A 25,711-nucleotide genomic window follows, 5' to 3' on the forward strand; every position below is an offset into this window, starting at 1 on the left:
AACGGTCAGATAATGATTAGTAGGAACCAAGCCACCTTTTTATATCATCTCTGAAATGCATTTAATTTTTTTAAAAGAGCAGAGTGGCAGAAAGGTATAAATTACCACAAACTCAAGCAGGTGTTTAAGTTATATTTTAGTGTTTTATTATTTTGGCAGCAGTTGTAATCAGGGTTTCCTGTTTAAAAACACTAAACAACCACAATACTGAGCTGAAGACGCCAAAGGCGAATCTTAGCTCTGGTAGTTTTTAGAGAAACAGCGCCACCTAGATGAAAGCCAGGTATTCAGCTGATATCTGGGTGAAGTAAGTGGACGAGAGGGGCCATCTGGAAAAATCTAGCAGAGGAGATTAGATTTTATTTAAATATAATTTGAAACTGGAAGTTCAAACATTCAAAGCGCCCAAAAACCGACTGTCGAAAAGGAAGAGGAATACATTCAGTACACCAACTGGGTCTCACACTGCAACAAACGTCACAAAAAATAATCTGAGCATTGAGCCGATGCAACGATGGAGTGTTTGATTCAGGAATAAGGTGATCTTTGTGCCTTTATCTTAGTCAACATTTTTGAACAAAGTTTGAAAAATCCTAGCGAGATTTAAGGATAGAAAATATCTACATAATACAGAAACCACTGTGCAGCCCAACATAACCACAAAACCATTAGCAGCTTCTGACTTCTCTGTAAAACGTCAGAAAAAACAATGGCATGAAGAGGCTGCACACAACTACATAAATAAAGTGGTCTGACTTTCATTTGTAACAAAGTTGTAACATAACCTTTTGCACACCAAAGAGCACGAACTGGCTCATCTCTTCATCTGTACTGCAACAAGATGTAGGTTAAATGTTCCTTCGAAACCTGTCTTTATAAAACTCTTAATTTTAAATACTAAATAAGTAAAAATTATAGTGCAGCAGGCAAAATAATGGTAACATTGCCAACAGTTGGACAAAAACTAATTAGATGGTGTTCTGATGTACAAGCAAAGTAAAGCAAAGAAGAGGAGAAGAGGACGGTAAGAGGTTTATCTGCAGGATGGTGTGTGTGTGTGTGTGTGTGTGACGGGGATCAGAGTGCCTCAGTATTTCAGCTTCTTGGGAATCTCCCAGGAGAACAAATCGCGACCAAAGTGACCGTAGGAAGCCGTGCGCTGGTAGATGGGCTTCTTCAGATCGAGGTCCCTTGGAGAGAAACAAAAGGTCATCACTCATTAAGAAATTAAAGATACATGAAGAAGTCTTCATCTTTCATTTCCTTTAGTTTTTGGTTCATTTCATTTTGCTAAATACTATAAAAATCACATCAGAATATCAGAAGCATCTCTTACTTTCTTTAGAGATTTATATTTACTAAGCTGCCACTTCAGGATTCTGCCCTCATTGTTATGTTTGTGTCCAGTTGATAAATTCACAGTCGATTCAATTGGGAGGTCCAGCGGCGGATTTATTTTAAGGCAACACCTCAAACATACAGCCGGTCATAGAGCTGAACAATTGGCTGAATTTGCTTTTTAAACCCCATTGAGAGAATTTGCAGTAAAATGCTCAGACATTTGTCTGCATAACTCGGTATTAACTGGAGCCGTTATTTTCCTTGACACTTTGCAACAAAAGGCCAAAGCAGGATAGTCTATGTAGTTTTTTTTTTCCTTTCAATTTTACATACTTTTAATTAAAATTTATGCCAATTGCAGCTAAAAGACAATCTTTTATCCTTTAGACCCCGTCTTGACCTCTCTGGTTCCCACTTCTTGCTGTTTTACTCAATTATGTTGTGGAAACGAGAAACAGTTGCACAAAAAGTTGTTCTCCTTACAGTACCAAGCAGCAGGTCAGAGTTCAGCTGGTTTAATGAATGGAGCAATATTTATAAGGCCAATGTTTATGACATTTTGGACCTTTAGTAAAGCATTGAGTCAGTTTGTTGACTTTATTTGTAGAATTGCACAAAAACATATTGTTTTGCTTTAAAAAAACAAAAACAAAAAGCATCACACCATAGTTTTGTTTTTTGGAAGCTTATCAACTTCTTGCTTAAAAAAATAAAATTCAACTAAATATTTAGTTAAATTTTTTTTCACCTCACAATGACCCCTGGGCGGAGGTCAAAGTTCTTTGTCACGATGTCCAGCAGCTCTCTCTCACTCTTCTGAGAGGTCCCATAATGGAAGATGGAGACAGACAGAGGATGGGAAACTCCAATAGCATAGGAAACCTAAAACCGGGCAGATTTTAAACAACCTTATAATTTCTGAAAATATTAAATATTTCCAGAACGTTTCGGCTTCACTTGCTTATTTTTTTCCTCCATTTCACAACCAGGTGAGATGTACTCTTACCTGGACCAAGACGCGTCTGCAGAGTCCAGCTTTTACCAGAGATTTGGCCACCCAGCGAGCGGCGTACGCCGCAGAGCGGTCGACCTTTGTGTAGTCCTTTCCAGAAAACGCTCCACCTCCATGGGCTCCCCACCCACCATAGGTGTCCACTATGATCTTACGTCCAGTCAAACCAGCATCACTCTGCAGGAAAGATGGAAAATTTATTATATTTTTACATCAAACATAAATATGAATATATGTAATCCAGATGCTTTAAACTGATCAGTAAAGCCGTTCTCTCACCTGTGGACCACCTATGACAAAACGGCCGCTGGGCTGCAGGTGGTAGATGGTGTCGCCGTCGAGGTAACCAGACGGGACCACGGCTTTCACCACCTGTTCCTTCAGGCTGTGACGCATCTCCTCCAAGCTCACGCACTCGTCGTGCTGCACAGAGATCACGATGGTGTGGACACGCAGCGGCACCACGGCTCCTCGGTCCTGCCGGTACTGAACGGTCACCTGGATGGAGAAGAAGAAGAAGAAGAAGAACTCAGATTTCAGACAATTACAGACGGAAAATCTAAACAGAACCTGGTGATGATTAAACTGTTTCTGCAAGTTATGGAGATATACAAGAAATACATGTTCTAATGGGTTTTACCGAGCCTTATTTAGCTTTAGTCCATCAACAACTCTGATTCAAATAACAGTCTTAACACTAAATAAATGCTTCTATTCATAAAATTCTTCCAATATTAGGAGAATCTTAAGGAGACTGTAATCATAACATATTCATAATAATGGACCCAAATTACAAAATTTTAATTACTAATTGCTTAATATTTATTTGGTTTGCATATACAAGTTATTGTTTAATTGTAGAACATATTGTTTCACCATAAATACACTAAATAAATTAGTTAACATTGATCCTGCAATTACACAACCATGCAAGGTGTATTTGTACTTAAAGTTCCCCAATAAAATCCTTTAAAAAAAAAAAAAAAAAAAAGACTTCAATTTAGTTAAGATTTTTTTAAAGAAATTTTTGGTGACCATTTTGAAACTTATATAAAATACAAAAAAAAAACCTCAAGATTACGTATTTAATTATGAAAAAAAAAATTTAATTCTTTAAAATGTGTAATTCTACAATAGTTTATACATAGGAAGATCCTGGCAGGCACAAAATGACCACTAGATGGCAGTGATACTCCTTTTAAAATGAAAATATTTAAATTCTTCTTGCCCAACATTATAAAGTTTGGATGACATCTATCCACATTTTTAAAATAAATTATGTAATTGTCCTTTAAGAACAATAATAATAAATGCTAATTTAATGCTTGTCTAACCTGAGTTTTAGAGTCGGGTCGGACCCACGGCAGCGTTCCATCCCGACGCAACTCGGCCATCTTGGCGTTGAGCTTGTGAGCCAAAACGATGGTGAGCGGCATGCACTCCTCCGTCTCATCCGTGGCATAACCAAACATGAGACCCTGTCAGAAATGCAGTGACAGGATGAACGAGGCCAAACCACCTGATTTGTTGAACTGCTGACCGAACACAAACCTGATCGCCGGCTCCAACGTCCTCTTCTTTACGGTCGAGATGAACGCCCTGAGCAATGTCTGGAGACTGCTGCTCCAAAGCCACCAGCACATTGCAGGTCTTATGGTCAAAACCTGTGAAAAAAGGTTGTGACCTCAAAGGGAGAATCATTTCACCTGGCCAGAGTAAAGAACCACAAAACTTTGCCAGGTAATTAGCTAAAAATCCTCCATTGTTGACTTCAAAAATTGCCACATTCTTTATTCCATTCTTTCCCAGTCTTAGATTTCAGGACGCATTTTAGGCATTAAATTATAAATTTTACTCTGAACCTACTGCTCTTGATGTGATATAAACATATTTTTGCTGAAATAAGTGATTCCTTGCTTCACCTCCATTTCTGAATCTTAAACTCTTAGTCAAAGAAGACATAGAGTCAGACTTTCTAAAAATATCTTGTTCGTTTGCTACTTTAGACAAAGACTTTAGACAGTTCAACATGTCTAGAGCGAAAACAGAGAGAAAAAAAGACTGTTTTCAATTTATTCAACAACAAGAGCTGGTCAAAGACGGATCCATTTCCCCCTCGATGACCTCAATGCAGCACAGTCCATGGCTGCTCTCACTCTGAAAGAGTCCAAAAGCTTCACTGCGTAAAGCCCCAACAATGTTTTACCTTCACAATCCCAAAGTTTCTCTCCACAAATCTGCTTCTAGGTTTTGGGTATAACTCACGATACACCTTGGGGAAAACAAATCAGCTTCAACTTTTGAAGAAGAAATCTGTTCAATCCAGAAAACCAATGCTCATGTGAGCAATTACTCACAAGAGCTGCAGCAGCAGAAAATCTCCTTACTGAGATGTAAGGAGATTTTGTAGTAATTAATGTTCGACTAAATCCTAAAACAATTATTTCCACAAACAGTTAGATTGATAATGTAATAGCTAAAAGTTTTGTTTTGAATAATTCTGTGTTTGGACAAAAATAGAAATAATCATAACAAAAAAATAAATAAAAAAACTTTACAAATGTATTATTTTCCTCGTAAGACCACAACAATAAACTTGTTGGTATATTACACAATCAGCTTCTACTTTTAAATCAAAATGAACATCAATCAAAAATGCATTGAATTTATCACAACATTTTGCATTAGATGTTGCAAAAAAAACCAAAAAACTTTTAGGTTGTTTTTGCTAACCTAAAAGTTATCAAAAAAATATATAATTTTTCAGATTAGCTTTGAGCATGTTTTCCATCTTCAATTTTAAGCAATTACTTTAAAATATATTTAAGGAAAAGGACCCAGTTCTAAAATGTATTAAGTAGGTTGATGTCTCTCTCTACACAGTGTGCTGTGTAGTTCAGTGAGAATACTAAAGGAAGAGGTCTCCCAGGTCGAGATTATTAGCTAGTTTGTTAAAAAAATAAACAAATCCATATTTGCTTACCATCACCATGTTTACCTCTTTTTCAAAACATCATTTTTTAAATTAGCAGCATTGAACTGGGTCTGAACCAGCTTCCTCTCTCTACAAGCGTACCTTTGGAGGAATCGTCATAGCCGATGTCCTTGATCGTCTCTCTGACGACCTTCTGATAGTCAACAGTGGCTCTGGAGGTGATCTCCCCCGCAAGCAGGATCATCCCCGTCTTAGCTACAGTCTCTGGGGACAAACAGAAAACATTTAGTGTGCTACATCTAAATCTAATTCAGAGTCCAACACTGTTTAAACACCAACGCTACGCTACTTAAGTTATACTTTGTTGCCTTCAACGTTGAACAAAACTGTGTGACAATGAAACATTTTCAGGCCTGTTCATATGAAGATGAGGAAAAGCTCACAACCACAAACGGAACAATATTATCTTTATTCATCTGGTCCATTGAGGACCACCATACTGAAACCTGAAAGCTTTTAGAGCTTTCATCATCTCCCTCCCTGGTGTATTCAGCTACAAAGCAAACAATCATTTTCAACCAGAAAAACAAAGGGGACCTTTAAGCTATAATTGAGTGTGGGTAGAATGGGTCAATATTTTTTTAAGATGAATATTATTTCCACTATTTAATCCCATGAAAACATCTGAAGCTTGTTCTCCACTGATCTAATAGAAAGGTTGAACTCTTAGATCAGTGGCGTTCAAAGTTACAGCTCAGTGGAGATGCAGCTCTTTTTATAGAGGGTCAATTATTCAAAAGTCTCATTTTGTGTATTTTTTTGGTCTGGAAAAAGATGGGTTTCAAAAATTTTTTTTAATTTAATCTCACTAATCAGCAGGCACTGCCCATCACCTAGCAACCCCAGCAGAGTTTCTGCACATTTGGTCAGCTGGATTTACCGCTGTATTCGCTGTACAATGGCTGCTGGAATAAACAAGTGTTTTGTTGTCGACTTACAATCCAGTAACTACCTCTGCTTTTCAAAGATGTACGGTTGTACAACTGTGATTCTGTTTGCGTTTTCTATCCATAAACATATACTAATCTGTTCAAGAAAATATAATAGTTCCCCCTTAAAGAACAACCTTTATGGTTACTCACCACATGCTACTTTGGCGTCAGGGTCTTGTATCAGATGAGCGTCCAACACCGCATCACTAATCTGGTCACAAATCTTATCTGTGGAGGAACAACCCAATAGAAAAAGGATAAGAACATTTCCAGGAAATGGAAAGTCTCAGCTCAAGGTTTTCTGTAATTAAGCTTTAATTTGTTTTAATGCTTTAGGTTGTTGAGGAGAGCGACCCTGTCTTTTAACCTTTATTAAACTATTAATGAATCAAACCATTTTAATGTGGCAGATCTATTACTTGCATATAAATCAGATGAGCCTGATGTAAACAATCGTTCTTCAGTGAACCTCAGCATCCATCGTAATAATCGCATGTGTTCTTCCATGACGCAGCAGTCCCTTATCAGGGTGTTTACTTAAAAAAGCGCCAGCTGGAGGCTGTTATGCTGTGTACTTTCTGCTTTTAGACAATATAATGCAATTATCTATAATCAACTAGTTCTGTACTTCAAGAAAATATGGTTATGTGACTCCAATAAATGTTATCTGCCAGCAGAAAAGTCCCTTGGGGGTTATTTTCATTTGATCTGTCATCTTACATAAAAGTCAACTGGTCCAAACAAAGACCAGAACCACAAGAAATGGAAAGGTCTCATGCAAAACTCACAAAATACACAATTAAAAGTAAATTGTTCAGTCGTTATTCATCAATAAAGAATTAAAACTTCAGGCAGATATATGAAGCAGCAAAGCATGGATGCAAAATGAACCTACAGATTAGCAAAGCAATGAGCTAATCCAGCCTGAACCATCTCATCTCTGTGTCATACCAACCATTGCACTGTGTGTGAAATTGTAAACATTTCAAAGATTTACTTTTGGTGGCAAATTTAAGCTGAAAGAATCCAAATACGCTTTTACCCAATATTCGTAAATGTAAAGTCAATGTTGCATATAAAAAATATCCACTGATTTGGATTCTTTGCACCCACAGATGGGCAGATAGTCTGTCCAGTACTTAGAAGAAGAGGTAAGCCTATTATCTTTAGCAGTAGAGCTGGTGTTTTAAGAGGTAGGCCGACAACTGCGACAGGTCCACCACTTGCATTCACAAAATGCATGTTCAAAACCATATCTTTATGAATATGATCATGTTATCTTTTTCTATAAACTCTCAGATGTGACAGATGCAGCAAATATTAAATTCTAGTCTAAATATTGAGCTTGTTTAGATGTTTTGCTCTGTTACACAAGGAAATTAAAGCACTAAATGATATTTATAATTATATCAGAATTCTAACAAATATTTGAGCAACATTTGTAGCTTTTCTATGAGACATGAAACAATTTGTTAAATATTTGGCTGCACTTGTTTGTTTAAAAACATTGATACTATTGTATCCTGTGCAGGAAGTCCTGTGTTGACAGTAAACAAGTAAAAACTGGACTGAATAAAGCCAACATAAAAGAAATCAAAGTAGAAATGTTTAAAATGTAGGGTTTCAAGATCATCATAAATTTACCTTCACTGCAATATTAGTGCGAATAATTTATTGGCCATTTTGTTCCAAATGTAAAGATGTTTGAGAAAATAATAATTTAGCCTGTTGAGTGCACTTTGATGATAATTCATCTTTGACACTTCCTGCAGAATATAACTAAGTATTATTGTAATCAAATGATTTCCAATAATTGTGCAGAGTTATAAAAGAGAATTTTTTTTCTGTTTTCAGATCTAAAAAAGTGATTGAACAAATAAAACTATATTTATGAATCTATAATTAGGGGAAAAGAAGTGATGAGGAATAAACACAATTTCAATCATTTTCAAGAAGCAAAAAAATATACATAATGATAAAGGTGGGTCAGCATATATACATTTTTTACATGGAGATTTCATGCACTAGTGTGAACCAGTTTTATCCAAACCTATTTGCGCTTTTAAAAAATGATTTCATTCGCATTGAATGTTTTACTTATTTTAAGCAACAAATAAGTTGTTTGAGTCAGTATTGAAACAGACACCAGCTTTGAAACTAGACTGATAACATTTATGAAAACTAATAAAAAAAATATACATATATATATATTGTTACATTTAGCTATTCCCACCATTTCACTCAAACCAAAGTTAAGGTCCTGGGTCCATGTTTTATAGATAATCAAAGTTAGATGAAACATTTTAAAGTCATTAAACTAATCTTATTCATGTGCCAAAAACAGACTGAAGACAGCATGTGATTGACAGGCACCACAAGTCCTGCCACATGTTAGCTTCAGCGCCTAGCCACAGAGCTGCTCCAGCACCAGCTGGAGTCTCCCATCGGTCTAAAAATACAGCTTCCCAGCATAAAAAATGTTACAAATCGTTCTTAAAGAACACAGTGTGAAACTCGCTCCTGCAGAAGCACAGTGAGAGTTGCCTAATAGTTTAGCTTTTAGCTGGATGAAACAATGTAGCGGCTCACAGAGCCAGCTTTATCTAATGTTCTGCTCAAACGCATTTTTAATCACAATTTCTGTACAACCCGGTCATTTTTGCTTTAACTTTATTACCAGTCCGGATTGTTAATCCATTGTTTTGCGCACAAAACAACTGGCACGTAGAGCTTGACAACAATCAGCCACATGACCTTGTTTGAGAAGCTAACAGGATGCTAGGCTAATCGTTTGGGTCAGTAAAATGGACGGCGGCGCTTTGCACAGACACACTAAAACTCACCAGGGTGACCTTCTCCGACTGACTCGGAGGTGAAGAGGAAGCAGTCTTCATCATGAAGGGAGTCGCTGTAAAAACCGTTCAGATGGCCGTTCATCTTGTTTAAGCTAACGCGGGCTAGCAGCTGGCAGTCCTGTTTGCAGATCCGGGGTCGGGGGGGAGGGAGACTGTAGCACCAAAAGCAGCCTTCACCTGGGTTTATCACCGACACGACCACGGCTGCAGCCAGCTGAGTGGGTGATGATGGAGCAGGGAGCTGTATTTATGGGACTCCCACAGTCCACTGCTTCCAGCCAAGTGATGCAGAGCCCCGACTGGACCATGTGGTGCTGAGGGGCGTGTTCCAACTCCAGCAAAACAAACACGTCCATGAGGAGAGAGGCTGCTGCATGCAGGCACTGGTTCTTACTCAGGGTAGAACGTTCTCATTTTTAATGGAAGAGGATCTGGTTAATTGAGAAAACAAAACAAAAGTGGTACAGTGCATAGGTTTTAGGTAGATGTAAAAATGTCAAAAAGTTGTGCACATCTTTTTTTTTTTTTCAGAAGAGATATGCAAAAACACACAGTTATTGTACTATCTGCAGAGCAAATCAAATAATTGTGATTGGTTATTGTTTATTTGTTCACGTTTTATTTGCACAATCAAACAACATTCTGTCCTGGAAGGGAAACATTGGGTGTCAGAAACCAGCTCTGAGGAGCAGGGGTTGTGTTCACAAAGTGGCTAAGAACAATACGAGCCTTGGTTCAGGACTACAACTTAAGACTGAGGTGACACAGTCAACTGCACACTGAAACTAAATGTTTGCACGGATCAAGTCGTATAGAGCTAAAATCATCACGTTTTGGACACTTGAATGAATAAGTTAAGCTTACACTACTCTGACTCACACAGACACGTCCTGTCCTGGATGTGACCTATAATACCATCAATACTGGTTCAGAGTCCTTATTTTGATACCAAGCATGGATCCATATTGCTTTCAGTGATAGCTGGTCATTTCTGTCGCAGGTTTAGCCAGACGTTTGGCTTTACATTCATCACTTCTGAGTTCATGAGAACATTTCGAGAGTTTGCTCACATTCTTCACTCAAAGATATACATACAGCACAGAGTCGTATGAGATGATGATAGGTTCTCTAACAGGAAACTGCAACGCTGCAACGTGGAATGTTTGCAAACTACATGATAGTCGATAAAGGTGCAGCTTCTCTCAGATTGCCTCAGGCCAGATCATGATAGTGTGGATGTCATTTTTCCTATTTTACCTCTTTATAGTCTTTCGTTTGTCTGTTTCGACTTGCTTCCCAATCTGTTTGACCCCAGTGGGGCTGACCTGAGCTGGACTGTGTTCACCTAAGATGGCTACAATCAGGGCCTCCGGCGCTGTGACCCCGCTGCCCGGAGACACGGGGCTGCGAGGGCTGAGGGGGCTGATGGTGGGGGACGGCACAGTGTCGGGGGAGACCAAGCGCTCCTTCTTAGCAGCAGAGCATGGCGAGCGGCTTCGTGATTGGCTCTCCTTGGTGCGAGGACACAAGCTGAGGCCCTGCAAGGCAGGGAGGGGGTTGGACGACATCGCAGGGACGGCGGGGCTGCGACTACGGCGATGGCGATGATGCCTTTTGCCAGTGTTTGGGCTTGGACTGCGGGAGTTTGGAGCCAGCAGAACCATGGTGCTGTCATCTTCAGAGCTGACATTGGAGCTGTCAGAGCGGCACACAGTGGGGCTGACAGCAGGCATCCTGATCTGTGGAGGATTGAGAAGAAGGTTATTGTTAAAGGAAGTAACGGTTTTAATCTCCTTGAATTTTGTCACAATTTGTTTCAACCACAAACGTCAGTGTATTTTATGGGAACTTATGCCATAGATTCAAAAGGTAGTTCTTAATTGTGAAGTGTAAAGGAAATTATAGTCATTTTTTACAAAGAAAAGAGATGTAGTATGCATGTATATTGGGCACTATTACCTGTGATTACAGCTTCAGGTCTCTACAAGCTTTACTCATCTCCAGACTAAAATAATCTGTCAGTTCTTCTTTGCAAAACAGCTTAAGCTTTCAGCAGTCAGTTTGGGTGGAACGTGTCTGCAAATGCCATTTTTTAAAGTCTTGCCACTATTTGACTTAAATTTAGAATTTGACTGAGATATTTTAACAAGAATAAGCTTCGATCTGAAGAAGATCTGCTAAATATATTGAATGAAATCATCAACAACAGTATGTGCAACATCATAAAAGACTGCTTGGATGCAGCTTCTGGTTGTAACATTTCAGGGTCTGTGAGTCAATGATCTTTGTGGCCATTCAGACTGACTTTCGTTTTCATGTCAAGTACATAATAGCGACTGAGATGCTAAATCTCCAGGAGAGAGGAAAGATCATTGTGTTGATGGAAAAGAAAGAAAAGAGAAAATTAAAAATTCTTAAAAACTTTGATCTGATAAACAAGGTGAATTAATAAAACTAATTCAGTTGTACTTATCTTATGGTAGTTTTGTCAATAAGATATTGCATCATATAGATTTTCTTTTATACTAAAAAGTTGAATTGTGCACTGCATACCTCGTAACAGTAATTTTATCTGATGAAACTTTGCTACCTGAACTGGCGAAGACAAACTGACGATGCTGTTCATGATATTGCTGAAGTAACCCAGGATGTATTCACAGTCATCTCTCGGCAGATCCTCTTCTGAGAACGACACCTACGGAAATGACCCCAGTCAGCTCTGAGTCAACTTTAACTTTTAAAGCTGCAGTCATCAACACACCTGTGTGGCGTGCTCTCCTTTGGCCCAGACGTACGCCTGATAATCCTTGTGATGCCTGAATCTCGCCTGTTCAGTGAGAAATGTGTTAGCAATGCTTGGAAGAAAAGTGTCAACGTTTGATATAAGAGTTTCTCCATGACCTACTTTGTATATTGCCACCCAGTCCCATGAACTGCGCTGATATGTTGAAGCAACAGTGAATCTGACTGTGGCGTCTGATGCTTTGCACCACTCCTTATTTACCTGCAGCTCCACCAGAGGTAGATCCACCCTGAATGGGAACTATAATTCGAAAGTTAAAATACATAAACTATACTTGCAAAAAATGCATCGTACTGAAAAGAGATGTGACCTCACCTGCAGAGAGAACAACGCGGAAACAGGCTTATGGTCACTGATGGTGAAGCCCATGTGACTTTGATACTTATGTTGTATCACTTTGGTGGCTCCGCCCAACCAGGAAGTCAGACCCCGCTGCAAAGATGCATTGTGGGTAGGAACGGGGGAGCCGGTGCGACGAAGGCGCCACAGGATGCGGTCTGTCCAGGCGGGTTTTCTCTTCTTAGCACTGATGTATTTAAATATGAGGGCAGTCATTATAATTTATAGAGAAGAAAATTAATATGGGACTTAAATCAAAATCAGTCTTTATTTAGGATTTCAAATTGGATAAGTAATTTTAAAAGGTTCTTTTCTGAAGCAAAAAAAAAAAACGAGGAATTTACATATCTGAATGGGAAAATCAAAACTCTATTTAAAATCAAAACTCAATAAGGGATTGCTTTCTTTACAAAAACTGTGATCTAAATTTGAACTATAGTAAAACAGTGACTATGGTTTATGTGTAGAAAAGACTTGCACAATCACTAAATGACTAAAGAATATAAAGTATTCTGTCAATGTTTAGAGAAATAAGATCGCTGACATCTGTTGGCACCAGAGTAACAATGCTGGTCAGAATTGGAGCAGGAACATCTACCTGAATCCTACCAAAGTCCTAGTGTTGAGAATTACAGTTTTTGTCAAAAGTCAAGTCTCAACTTCTTGTAATGAGTTACAGGCAGACTTGATATTGCTCTTTTAAATTCCTGTGTAGGTTGCTGGTTTGCTAAGTCTTCGAGCTGCTGCTCTAAGACATTTTTTCTGATTTATTTCTTCTCATTGGATACATTTACCAACATATTTTCACATCATAAACTCAAGATCAACCTCATTAAGAGATTTTTCTGAAATCTCTTAATGAGATTTTTAAAAAATATATCTTATTCAGGGTTTATTTTGGAAAAAGAAACTCTGTATGTGCAGACCTGGTGTCATATGTGTGGGTTCCCACATCAAACTTATACGTAAGTGGAAACTTGAGCGGTCCCTCCATGAAGCCCTCCAGGATGGACTCTGTGTTTTTAGCCATATTGAGCTGGAGAAAAAAACAGGAAAGGAGAATGGCAGACTTTCTATTTTCTTTAATTAGGGCTATAGCTCCCTCTGCTGGCTGCAATCAACAGACATCCCATCCAGAAAAAATCCATGCTTCTGTTTTTAAATTATGAAGTTGCTTCACCTGATCCCGTTCCCATAGAAGAGGCAGCTTGCTGCTTTCAATGGCACATTTCACCACATGGATGTCATAGTCTTCAATACGGAAATTTAGGTCCCCAAACCAAAACACAACGCTGCAAACACAAAATATAGTCTTGAAATACTTTTGCATCACAGATAATGGTGTCGTATTATTATGTAATTATTGATTTTACTAAAGTATGTTTGTTAAATTTATGATATCTCAGAAAGCAAGTTTATTTTTGTTTTTCAAATTCTTAATTGTCTTACTTTACCTTTATTTGATGACGAAGTCCCTTAAAATTAAGTCCCTTTTTTGAGGGAGATTAGGGCCTTTTCACAGTATATTGAACGGAATAAATAATATTGCATCCAATTTATACATCTTGAAACCCATATAAGAACAAAACCAGATAAAAACTCATAAGAGAACATAAATAACACATCATAAAATCAATTAAGAGAGGTTTAAAAAAGCAATTAAACTCTTCAGTCGAACAGTTACTAAGTGGATTTTTAAATTCGTTCAGTGACATGAAGTGTTGAAGCTGCAGTAATATTTTTATCTTGCCCAAGATTGTTTTGCAAAGAATTAAAATCCAGAATTATTTTTTTACCCAAATAAAAGAGTATTTTATATTCTGAAATTGTGGCCAATCGGCAATTTGTCAACTACTGACGGTTTAACTGCAGATGAAGAAAATGTCAGTTTCCTGAGTGGCAATAAGTGCTAAATGTATGAACTGCTCTGAATAGCCAGGCAGGTTAGTGAATTATTTCTTATTGTTCATTATGCATGATTTTATCGTGCCAACTTGGACATTTATTCCTTTGAGTTTAATTATTCTGAAGCCTAAATCTCCCCTGAGTTGTTTGTTATGTGTGCAGCTTCAGCATGTGGGAGAGTTGGCTCCAATATAACTGTGTGTAGGTGAGAGGAAAACAAAACTGACAAAACAATGATTCACAGCACCTTCACTTTGCAGAAACATTAAAACAACTCAAGCTTGTTTTAAAAGTGGCACTGTAAGTAGTTTCAAATGCTTTTAATGGGGGTAGACTTTGTTTTCACTGTTGTTTTTTGATAACAATAAGTAAAAATAAAGTAATGAGAAATGCCTAGCACCCTATTTCACTAACACCAGATTTGTAATTGATCTTTTTTTAAATAATATTGAACTATTAAATGTACTCTTTAAGTATTATTAGTAATTTCTGCTTTTTGGCAATTTTTCTAGCTAGTTTATTTTACTCAGGTCTGAGCAGCTTAACAACTCTGAGTACTTTTCTCTTTTTTAACAAACAATTGCAGTTACTTTTGTTTTGGAAATGTTTCTACTGGATGTGAAATTTTTTTGATCCACACAATAATTGGATTGGCGTACTTTACCATATTTAGCTGAGATCACTTCAATTGGCATTTCTCCTTCCACTGACCTGATCTTTAATCCTTCAATCCTCAATCATCCAGCTCAAAGTCAGGCTTTTGATACCTTGTTTGGAAATCTACTTATTATTACATGCAAAAACTCAATCTTTTTTTCTTTTTTTTTTAACTTTCAAACATTTCTCCAAATTGAATGTTGTTCTTGAAAGCTCTTGCCAGGAAACTAAGCAATTTGAATGAACTACCAATTTAGCCATGTGTGAAAGGTCAGATATATAATTAATAATTGAAACTGTATGTCGTGTAATTACTCCACCTGAAAAAGCATGACTTATGAGTAAAATCACCCACTCATGGTCCAGGACACCGGTGGCAGTCCCGCCTTCGAACTGCTGCTGCTGAAGGATGCTTTCAAAGTCTTCCATCCGCTGCTCCAAGTTCCTCATGTGAGCCGGCAGGTGACAGTTCAGAAAACACACTGGGTGGCCGAACACTGTCATTCTTGCACTCACGCCACCTTTATTCCCCTTTAAAATAACAAGAGAGTGTATTTCAATAGAGACCTAAAGGACAACCAGAGTACATCAACCAGATCTGTGCCGGGGGACAAAGTGTTTCTTTTTTTTTTTTTTTTTGACATCAAGCCACAGCATCAGAGAGCCAGACAGCCTGCTGCTGCACTGACCTCAAAGAGAAGGTGACTGCACCAGCAGCAGCAGCCAGCGGGGGATGCTGACATCAACATGCACGGGAAGGTCACACACTGACATACAGTATTCACCCACACGTGCACGCAGCTGCCAGCAGGATGGAGCGCAGGCCTGACTTCTATCTGCAACCTAACTCTGACTCTACCCCCAAACCAATTTGCGCAGCACCGCAGCGACACGTCGGTGTTCATACCCAGTATCCCCCGAGTCCCGTCCGTGTACTCTGGGTCTGCACACCTCTGAGGAATGGAAGATGGCAGATTTTGGAAAAAACAAGCAGAAGCACTCCTTGCATTCGCTGCGATGCCGCCTGGACAGATGAGGAAGGTGACAAAATACTCCATCACGTTTTTACAATCAGACAAAGAAGGACGTGGAGAATGATAGATGCACCTACTAGAACATATCCGAAGGGACTGAGCGTGTCCATGCAAAGCTCACTCCACTGGTCTGAAAAAAGAACATCTTTCAGCCTCTTGTTTATCATTGAGTTAACCTCCTGGAGTCTGGATGGTGACAGAAGCAAGAAAATGTTTAAAACAACCAAAACCCAAACTTTAATTTTTTTTAAAAAAGGACAGCGACTGTAGGGGGAGAGAACCACAGATGACTGAGTGGGCATCTACTGCTGTCGCTCTGGCACTGCTGAGTCGTCCACAAATACTCGCTTACCCGATGATAAACATGTCAATGCTCCCATCTGAAACATTTGGTCCGAACAGAGACGTGATGTCATCTGGTGGGACAGCTGATCCCACGTTCCATGTGACAATGTACACCCTGACAAACGGATAAGAGCAAAGGGAACGCCGCATTGGACTCAAATTCATTTGTGTAGGTGAAAATGTAACATGAGCTGCGATGTAATCCTCAGAGGAAAAGCTTCCATCCGGGCTTTTGCATAACGCAAAAAAACAACAACAACAAAAAAAAACACAATTAAGCACCTCAGCAAACATCATTGATGACTAAGTGCTAAGCATTTCTATGTGTGTATGAGTATCTACATGGCTGAGTACTACCAGTCAGAAAAAAATGGATCGAGCTGAATATTTTATAAAATTGAGCAGACGGGTGGCTGAATAAGCTCACACTTAAATGTCAACTTCAGCACATATAATTCTGCTGGCTTTCTCGAATGGTAATTTAATCATTCTGTCATGAAAAGCGTACACCGTTGATGAAAATTCCCACTGGCAAACAAAAATCCAGAGATAAATTAGCTTGAAAACTAAATTGCAGAGATACACACAGCACTTTTTTTTTTTAAATGTCACGTTAAAACCACAAACTTAAAATGTAGTTTATTGGGTTTTTATGTGACGAAACAAGACAAAATAACATGCAAATGTGAAGTAGAAGGAAAAAATATAGTTTTTTTTCTTTTATTTGAAGCAAATAAAAACCTGTAGCATGCATTTTTATTCACCCCCTTTCAGCTCTAAATAAAACCCAGCGCAAGTTTAAAAAAATCAAATGGACTCCACATTTTTGTATTGCAATCACTTTGTGAATTCATCTGTTCTGTGAAGGCAGACGAACATGACAGGCAGGTCAGGAATCAAGACACTGAGAAGTTTGAAGCAGGTTTTGGTTATGAAACAACATCCCACACTTTATTTTTAATTCCTGTTTTCCCAGGTAGGCTGAACAAGGCTCTGTGTTTTAGTTAAACATATAACTATATATATATATTTGTATGTAGGAAATGAAGATGAAAAAAAGATGAGCATTAGGTCATCTGTTGTGGAAATTTTAAGCAAATTTTGCACAAAAAAACAACAAATTGGCTAAAGAAGCCCTAAAGAAGCCCTTTCTGTGACTCAATATTTCAACACTCTGACTTTCTATGACATTTAAGTAATTAAAACACCTGATTTGAACTAATACGGCCAGAGTCGGTTTAAGGTAAGGTGTGAATACTTTTGCTAGGCTAAGGTAATAACTTTGCATTCAAGTTTAAATAAAGTAAAAATCTGACTGATTCAGCTTTTATACTCTTAATAACTTATGGATGTTTGAAGAATATATAAAAAACTACTTTATCTATAAAGACAGGCCAAATACAACAAATTTCTTTAGTTGTGTTTAGTTTGATTTGCTTATTTTAGTACAATAAAGAGAAGTTATATATACAATATCTGTAATTGTAAGCACAGGATTTTATATATTTTAACAAACAAATTGGGTACACTTATTTTTAAAAATAATGTTAATTAATATTTTTATGATATTTTGTTTTGTGTTGATCTGAATGGACTGTTCACAACTGAAGAAGTTTCTTATTTCACACGTAAAGAAATCCTGCAGGTGTAAAATTTGTGTTTGTCTCAGCATTGGGACCATTCTGTCTAAAGACCAACAACATTTACTGCTGGTGTAAACGAGTTGCTGAGAGTTGAAACTGTTTTTTTCAAGCAGCCTTTGTTTATGAGCAAGGACTTCAGCTAAAGTGCCTGTGGGAAATCAGTCAAGCGGCTGTGATTGTGTCGGTCCCCTACGGCTCTTAGAGAAATTTGCTGCCTTGACTCAAGTGACATGAAGGACCACGCGTCAGTTTTCCTTCTAGACGATCTTTGCACCTGCTGCATCAGAAAAAACAATGGAAATGACTCAGCATGAGTGTTGCTGGTCTTACCTGAAGTCATTGTTCTCTCTTGCTGGCCCCTCAGACTGAGTCTGGCTCTGAGTTGCGGTCCCAGGTGAGGCGGTCTTCTGGGGCTGAGGCTTCAGACTGGGTTTGTGACTCAGGCTTGGGGTCAGGTTGGGGCTAAGAGTCGGTTTAAGGTAAGGCTGCGGGCTCTGGGGGTTGCTCAGAAGGAACGAGGGCTCCGACGAGGAATGCGACATTGTGTTACCGCTGTGAGGAGCCGGAATGCAAACAGGAATCAAATCTATTTCCTTAGACGATTCCAGTGGGACTTTGGCTGGCTTTGAGGCTGTTCTAGTTCCAAGAGCAGTCGGTCTGGGCCGACTTATGCTTGACAGTGGAGGAGTGGGTCGATCCTCCCCTGACTGCACCCGGCCTGTCCCTTTGGTAGGCGCCTGTGTGAGCTCTGGTCCTAACTGTGTTTTGAGCCCCTCAGATGGCTTGAGTACACGTGGCTCCGGCACTGAGGGCTGTGGAAGTAAAGCTGGACTCACTCTGATCCCTGCGCAGGGTCCAGGCAGCATGCTGGGACCACAAGGGTCTGAGCTGAGCTGTTTCTGTGGAAGGTGATCCATCAGCCTGCAACAAGATGCACAGAGCAGTTCTCAAAAAGAAAAGCCATGCAAGTCTGGCTCGCCATCTCTTTTTATGTGATCCTCTATAGTCTAAAGGGACACGCTAATAAAACCTTTAAGGTGACAGTTATGTGTGCAAATAATATTTTATCAATGAAATCAAAGCAGTTCATCAAAATATAGCAAAATTACATCAATATGGAAAGATGTTAAATATAATTCAACATCTTTCCATAGTGTCAGTTACTCATTGAGACTATTCATTCACGTTTTAATGGTTTCTTAAGTGCTTTTATCAAAAACTCTGCCACAACCAGCCCACTGAAGAACTTCATAATCCTGATATGAAAAATGAAAATGAGTTTGACAGCCTGGGACCAGAAGCAGCGCATGATCACAAAGTGGAAGTGGAAGTTAAATGATGCATTGTTTTAAAATAATTTTACAAACACAAATCCAGAAGGGATTTGTTGGCTGTGCAGACATGTTCACAAACTCTTGGGTTGTTACTTTAAAGAGCTGGAATTTACTGCAATTAAACCTGTAAAATTAAACCATCAACAGACGTGTTTGCTCATGTTTGAACAAACTGCAGAGCAGTTGGGTTTATTCTGATATTTAAAAAAAAACTCTATTAAATTGGTCGGACTGCATGTCATCTAAGCAAAGAAAGTTATTGCACCATGACACCATGTGACGTTCAAGAGTTTAGGAGATTTAAAGGGGTTGGAATTTTGTGAAAAATAAATTGCATCATATTCTATGTTCCGGCACCTGCATCACTGGGCTGTAGCTAACTTTTCATTTGAATTGTTTTCTTACCTATTTAAGTGCAGTTAAATTTCCTGGTGATGCTCATTAATCCTTGACCCCTTCATTGATGGATTGTTTCTGATAAGTGCAAGTTGCATAAGGACACACAGCTGTGCTGCTGATAACAGTCCACTTCAAAGCCTGTCAGACAGGCAGGTCACAAGGAAGAGGATGGATTACATTAAAGGAGGGCAGCAGACCTTCCTCCATTTTACTGTCTCGGAGCCCAACACAGAAATCATACACCTCTCCTTCAATTATTCAACATATGCAAATGTGTTTGTCCGTCAAACAGAGAAACTCAGCGCTGGCGTCGCTGAAAGAGTTAAAAGTGATCAGACACGTTTGGATTCACTTTCAAAGTCAAAACTTTCACGGCCGGCATGAAGTCGGCCTTATTTAATATTCCAAAGCCATGAGTCTGCAAGTCTGAGCAGCAGGTTTATGTTACAAGATGACGGAAACGTGAGACAACACAAGCCGGAGCAATAAGCGCTGAGGATCACATCGAGTCTTACCTTTCGTGCGTATTTTTAAGTCCAAGGTGAACCACAAGGGTGATATCGCGAAGGAACTGAAAACAATGACATGAATCTCGGTTTCCTCCCGTATAGCACACACCGACCCAAGACACCAGACTGTCACCAACAAGCCGGGCTCGATCAATGGACCGTGGACGGCCGACGTCTCGTCACGGCGCAATCAGGACAGGACAGAGAGCCGTCACGCGTCGTGCGCCCCGAACCGTTGCATGTTGCTCATTCGGGCTGCACTAAGACAAGTGATTACAAAAACAAAATGCTGAATCCACGCTGCATCACCTTGATCCTGCATGCTGTCTGAGCGCAGCAGCGCAGCTGGTCGCAGCATCACGGCTGTACCTCCACCTCACCGACCCGGCTGCACCTCTCCATCCTCCCTCCATCCCTCCCTCCATCCATCCCTCCATCCCTGCTGCTGCTGCTGGGGGCGGGCAGAACAGGGCAGAGAAATTTAAAGCTGCCAAAGTACAGCCGGACAGAAATAACAGCGCATCTGTCCTGCGGGTTGACGCATTAATCCGATAACTCTGCGTCACTGATAGGCAGCATCGATCAGCATATCAATAAACTATGATTTCCTGCTTTGGATGTAGTAGCGGAGGGAACTTTTACATACCAGGGTGAGGTGCTGTGTTTAAACGAGCACTTTTGAGCAACAATCTGCAACATTAAAACAAAATCGGTTGTATTCCTGCATGTTGGCTGGTGACATATTGATCACCATGATGTTCAAATCATAAGGGCAACTTATGTTGCTGGGGGTTGATGTTCAGATGCATCCAATGGCAATTTAATACTTCAGAACTGAAAATCTATAAAATCATGCAAACATTCGTCAAGTTTCATTCAAACTGTTTAAAATATAAATGAAGAACAGAGGGAGTGGAGGCAAAGATTGCATTTATATAAGTCAATTATCAATATTATGTAGAAATATCTCTGCACATGCATGAAATGCGTTGATAAATTGGAGTGGGTCAAGGTTTTATTTTATTAGTATCTCCATATGGATGTATTCAGATAGCAACGAGCATGTAATGATTTTCTATTTTTTTTATATCCTGCAGCCACAATACTTTGGTTATATTACATTTCACCTCCAATCCAATGCACAGAATATTTTAAGGACACAAAGTGTCTGATTTTTGTGGAAAATTGATTTGTAAATTATGCTCCAAAAACCAAAAACAAAAAGAGAAAGGCTTTAATTTAAATGTATGAAATGCCTCCCCTCATCAAAACCTGCACCAAAACAACTGTGAAAAATGTTTTTTTATTATTTAATTATTTATTTATTTATTTATTTGCATCAACCAAATTTATGCTTTAAATACTCTGAGGAATCAAAGATGATCTGAAGAAAATTAGAATGTTAAAACAAGATTTTAATATCAAAGACACATTTTAATTGTCAGAGTGAGCATATTTTAAAATCCTTCACGCTTGCTGTCTAAAACTGAGGACAATCGAATTAATAATTAATTACATTTTAATAATGAATCAAATTAATGTATTCAATTTATTATTATTATTATTATTATTATTAAATTTAATAATGTTTCATTTCAAAACCTTGAGTCTTTTTCAATAGTGGTAAAGCAGTTTAAAAAAATCTAAATTTCCAAGACAGTTCTACAGGAAGCACAACTTATATTCTTCTGTATATACAGTCAGTATATATAATAAAAAAAATAAGTTTGAGCTGTATGAATTACACTTTTTATTTCTCAGCATCTGAACAATGCAGTTTACACATCTCAAACCAAAGTTTATGGAAAAAATATAAATTTTCTTAATTGCTTTTGCAGGAAAAAAACGAAGAAAAAAAACAAGTTGCATAATGAAATAAGTATTTATTTATCTGACGCACAGACTGCAGCGAGTCCTGGACAGCATCATCATCATCATTATCATGAAGGTCATGCTCAGACTCACAGTGGGATTAATGCAGATGTGTAATTTCAGAGGAATGAACTGACCCTAAGCACCAGCTGTTCCCTTAAATCACACAGACAGCAGCAATTCCCTGCAAACTAATACCAACCATTTGTCACCGTTCGTTCACAGTGAAATGGATCGAATGGTAAATATTTATCTGGACACGATCAGAAAGTCATCCTTTTGACCTCAGGCTCTCTCCGGGCGTTTATCTGGAAAGATCACAGTGACTCATGGGCTTTCGGAGACTTAAGGGCGCTTCTTGGTTTTGACGAGGCCCTTCTCCACCAGGCAGCGGTAAAACTCCTGGATGTACGTGTACACACACTTCCAGTCGGGCTCCTTCATCCGCACCAAGTCCTCAGCATCCAGGAGAGGGGGGCAGCCTGCCAGCCTCCTGAGGACAGGATGTCAACACAGATAACTCAGACAATCCGCTCTCTGGAGACTACATTTATTCCTGTTTCACTTTAAGAGATGAGAGCTCACTCTGCAGTGCTGAAAGCCAGCTGGAAGTTGTCTCTGGGCTTGTAGGGGTTCAGGGTGGAGTATTCGAACGCGTCTGGGTAGAATCGGTGCACCAAGGCGCAGAAGGCGATGCCGTCTTTCCAACTGGATGAGAAGTTCTGGATGTCTACCCCCTGTTTTAGCCACACGCAAGAGAGAGGAACCGGTTTTCAAGAGCCGTGGCCAAATGGGTTTCAGGGACAGAACTGTGCATATGGGCAGTAAATCAGCGCAAAAGCTGGCTGGATGGAGGTTTACCTCATATGGCTCTGTTTTGGCCCTGCACCAGTCCAGAAGCATTTGTTTGACATTTTTAGCGTTGGGTGGTTCAGCAAAGGAACATTTCTGGGCTGAGACAGCAGCAGGACCGGCCCTGCAGAGGAGAGGAGACAGAAAACAGCCATTAATTATCTCACTTTCAAAGAAGAGGAAGCAGAAATGCCATATTTTGACAATTATGTTACAAAAACAATCTGATTCCTCATGTCTCTCACCTGCCTGTGGACTTGCTGATTGGAGTGGAGGATGACGGCTGACAGGCTGACTCTGAAACCACAACAGATTCATTTTCAGCAATGATGTAAAGCAGAAAACAGTGACATCAGACTTACTGTTCACCGACGGCTGCTGGTTCATAGATGCTCTTCCGACGCTGACAGCTCCTCCTGTTGTCCCTCTTTTATTCAAGCCCTGCTGTTTCAGGTCTTGGTGCCTCACCCCGCGCTCCTGCTCCCTTTTTTCTGATCGGAAAAGTTGAACTCAGAAAAGTCTGGTGTGCATGCCGCAAAATGAAATCATCTAATGTTAGAAAACATTAGATGACAACAGCAACATAATGAGCAAAGCAGACAAGTCAGGGAGAGAAAAATAAATCAGAGAAGCAACTGAAGTCCTTTGTAACTCTAGAGGAGCTGCAAAGATCCTCGGATCTAGAGAGAAATTCGACCAACAGGACAAATATTCATCATTCTTTCCCCAAAGAGAAGGACAAAGTTGATAGAAAGTGAAAATAAATCTCCTTTTAAACTGGGTTGGAACTGTTTTTTCCAGCTGTACGATGACTCTTAGCATACAGCAAGACTTACAATGAGATAGTTTAGATAAATGCATGTTTACATGCTGGAAGGGCCCAGTCAAAGTCCAGAGTTAAATTAAGAGGAGAATCTGTGGCAAGACGAGAAAAACTGTAAAGCAACTCTATTAAGAGATCAACTCTATTAAGAGATCAAGCTAAAGCTTGTGGCTTTTATCCTTCATCATTCACTGAAGGCCACAAGCTGAATAAATCAGGTTTCAAAGTGTTTCAAATGTCACTGAAGTCTCATCAAATTGCCTTCATGCACCAAGTAGGTGAAGATTGGACCTAAACCTGAGCTTAAAAATGTATCTAGGTTTATAATGCTGGGAGGGACACTCTGAAAGACCTGCAGCCAAACATGTTTCTACAAAGTACTGACTCAAGTGACTATGATACAAATAAACAATAAACCTTGTGGATTTTAATTTGTGCTTGTATGATTTTTACCTCTCTTTTTCTTGAGCAGATCCCTCAAAGCAGCTCGAATCATCCGCCTCTCTTCAAAATCTGCTGCACTGTCCAGCTGCAAGCGGAAAACAGTCACTAAATAACTCTGTTATCCCAGTTTATCCAAAGAAAAATTAAGTGTTGTCGTTTGTTAAAGGATAAAAAGATATAATAAAAGTCTCCCAAAAATGCCAGAGACTCGGTATTTGCATGAATGTAATTATTTTTTTTTTTAATGGACTCACCATTTTGTTGAGAACATCTTCATCCTCAATAGAGACCAATTCCTCACTGGTCAATGGCGTTGACCCTTCATTTTTTGACTCCATGTCTTATTAGCAAACCTGATTGGCTGAAATAACAAAACAAATATGCAAACAAACACATTTCTGAAGGATATCTTAGTGGCAAGAACCAAAACAAAACAAAACTGAAAGCATCTTTCTGCCATGTAAAAGAGGAGAAATCCAAAATATCCTAACTTCCCCAAATTCAATTATATATATATATATATATATATATATATATATATATATATATATATATATTTTTTTTTTTTTTTTTTTTTTTTTTTTTTATATATTGGGAAGAAGTGTAAACAAAGCAGGAAGCACAGATTCATTTCTAGCTGAAATATGTACAGCAGCTTAAAAATGAGCAGCTGTGTGACAAATTATTAGTCCAACTGAAGCGCTGCTTATTGCAGCAGAGCAACTGCACTAAACAAGACCCTTCAGCATGTACAAATATAGTAATGCTATGGAAGAAGCTGGTTTCTAAAACAATCTCATAGCAGACCTAAACAATTTGTCGAGAGTCTGACTCAATATTTTTAGCTTGATGTCATAAAATGAGGAAAACAACATGGTAGCATATAAAGAAATGTAATATTTGAATAGCTATTGTGGTTAACTCACCTGTTATCAGGATGCAAACCAGCTCCTTTGACGACAGCGTTTGGATGCAACACTCCCGTCTCGCTTCTTTCTTCTCTGTTGAACTTCGTGCAGAAGATCACAACTTACATCTCAGTGCTTCATAAAGATGCTTGTTGAGGGAAGAGAGAGTTCAGATTGCTTATGTGAACCTCCCAAAATAGGATGAAGGAGAAGGAGGAGGAAACTCTCTGAGCTCATCCATCTTTGTCACCTCCACTCTGAATCTTTGCTTCTCTTGTCACAGGATCCAGGATGATGTGATTCCAAAGACATCAGGAATGTCTTCGGATCAGTGTTTTAATGTTTTTGCATGAATCTTTTTTTTTTTTATTACAATTTAGCTTCAGAGTGCAGCAGCAGTGTGGGATGTGAAGGGTTAACAGGGGCAAAAAGTGAGGAGCACTGCCTTATTCAGGCAAAAGGCTGAACAGGAACTTTGTTTACAGAAGTGGAGGAATCTTTAGGCGGACGGACAGAGCACATATTTGGCATTCAAACACGAACATCTGCCGGGAAACGTCGGTAAAATATAAAAACATCAGCAGAGATTGTTTAGTGGTTTAAAAGTTAAGGGACATTCAGGCGTCAGGTTAGTAGGCCTGAAACAGATAAACTGCGCCATCTTGTGTTGACCTCGTAGAACTGCTAGAATATCTTTTGTTTTCAGACA

At 39.0% G+C, this 25,711-nt stretch overlaps 3 protein-coding genes across 3 annotated transcripts; all 3 read right to left on the reverse strand.

Annotated features, from left to right (window-relative positions):
* Positions 1-123: 123 nt before the first annotated feature.
* On the reverse strand, positions 124-9,437 carry mat2aa (methionine adenosyltransferase II, alpha a). The gene is made up of 9 exons (XM_055040107.1): positions 9,124-9,437; positions 6,431-6,508; positions 5,430-5,552; positions 3,905-4,017; positions 3,688-3,831; positions 2,633-2,851; positions 2,348-2,530; positions 2,090-2,223; positions 124-1,190 (listed from the first exon to the last, which is right to left on the reverse strand). Exons 1-9 carry the CDS (start codon positions 9,215-9,217, stop codon positions 1,088-1,090), a joined length of 1,191 nt encoding a protein of 396 aa, XP_054896082.1. The 5' UTR covers positions 9,218-9,437; the 3' UTR covers positions 124-1,087.
* A 284-nt stretch (positions 9,438-9,721) lies between these two features.
* LOC129366324 (inositol polyphosphate 5-phosphatase K) lies at positions 9,722-20,505 on the reverse strand. Its single transcript, XM_055040106.1, has 13 exons — positions 20,110-20,505; positions 18,192-18,782; positions 16,226-16,333; positions 15,951-16,059; positions 15,747-15,863; positions 15,195-15,370; positions 13,458-13,569; positions 13,204-13,313; positions 12,254-12,464; positions 12,041-12,178; positions 11,897-11,962; positions 11,726-11,830; positions 9,722-10,874 (listed from the first exon to the last, which is right to left on the reverse strand). Exons 2-13 carry the CDS (start codon positions 18,776-18,778, stop codon positions 10,389-10,391), a joined length of 2,325 nt encoding a protein of 774 aa, XP_054896081.1. The 5' UTR covers positions 18,779-18,782; positions 20,110-20,505; the 3' UTR covers positions 9,722-10,388.
* Positions 20,506-21,971: 1,466 nt separating this feature from the next.
* Positions 21,972-25,456, reverse strand: smtna (smoothelin a). The gene is made up of 8 exons (XM_055040443.1): positions 25,021-25,456; positions 24,349-24,455; positions 24,104-24,179; positions 23,190-23,318; positions 23,073-23,124; positions 22,837-22,951; positions 22,561-22,712; positions 21,972-22,468 (listed from the first exon to the last, which is right to left on the reverse strand). Exons 2-8 carry the CDS (start codon positions 24,430-24,432, stop codon positions 22,321-22,323), a joined length of 756 nt encoding a protein of 251 aa, XP_054896418.1. The 5' UTR covers positions 24,433-24,455; positions 25,021-25,456; the 3' UTR covers positions 21,972-22,320.
* Positions 25,457-25,711: the final 255 nt, after the last annotated feature.

This window comes from Poeciliopsis prolifica, unplaced genomic scaffold, assembly GCF_027474105.1.
Source record: "Poeciliopsis prolifica strain line A6 unplaced genomic scaffold, Auburn_PproV2 SCAFFOLD015, whole genome shotgun sequence".
In the NCBI taxonomy this organism is placed as follows: Eukaryota; Metazoa; Chordata; class Actinopteri; order Cyprinodontiformes; family Poeciliidae; genus Poeciliopsis; species Poeciliopsis prolifica.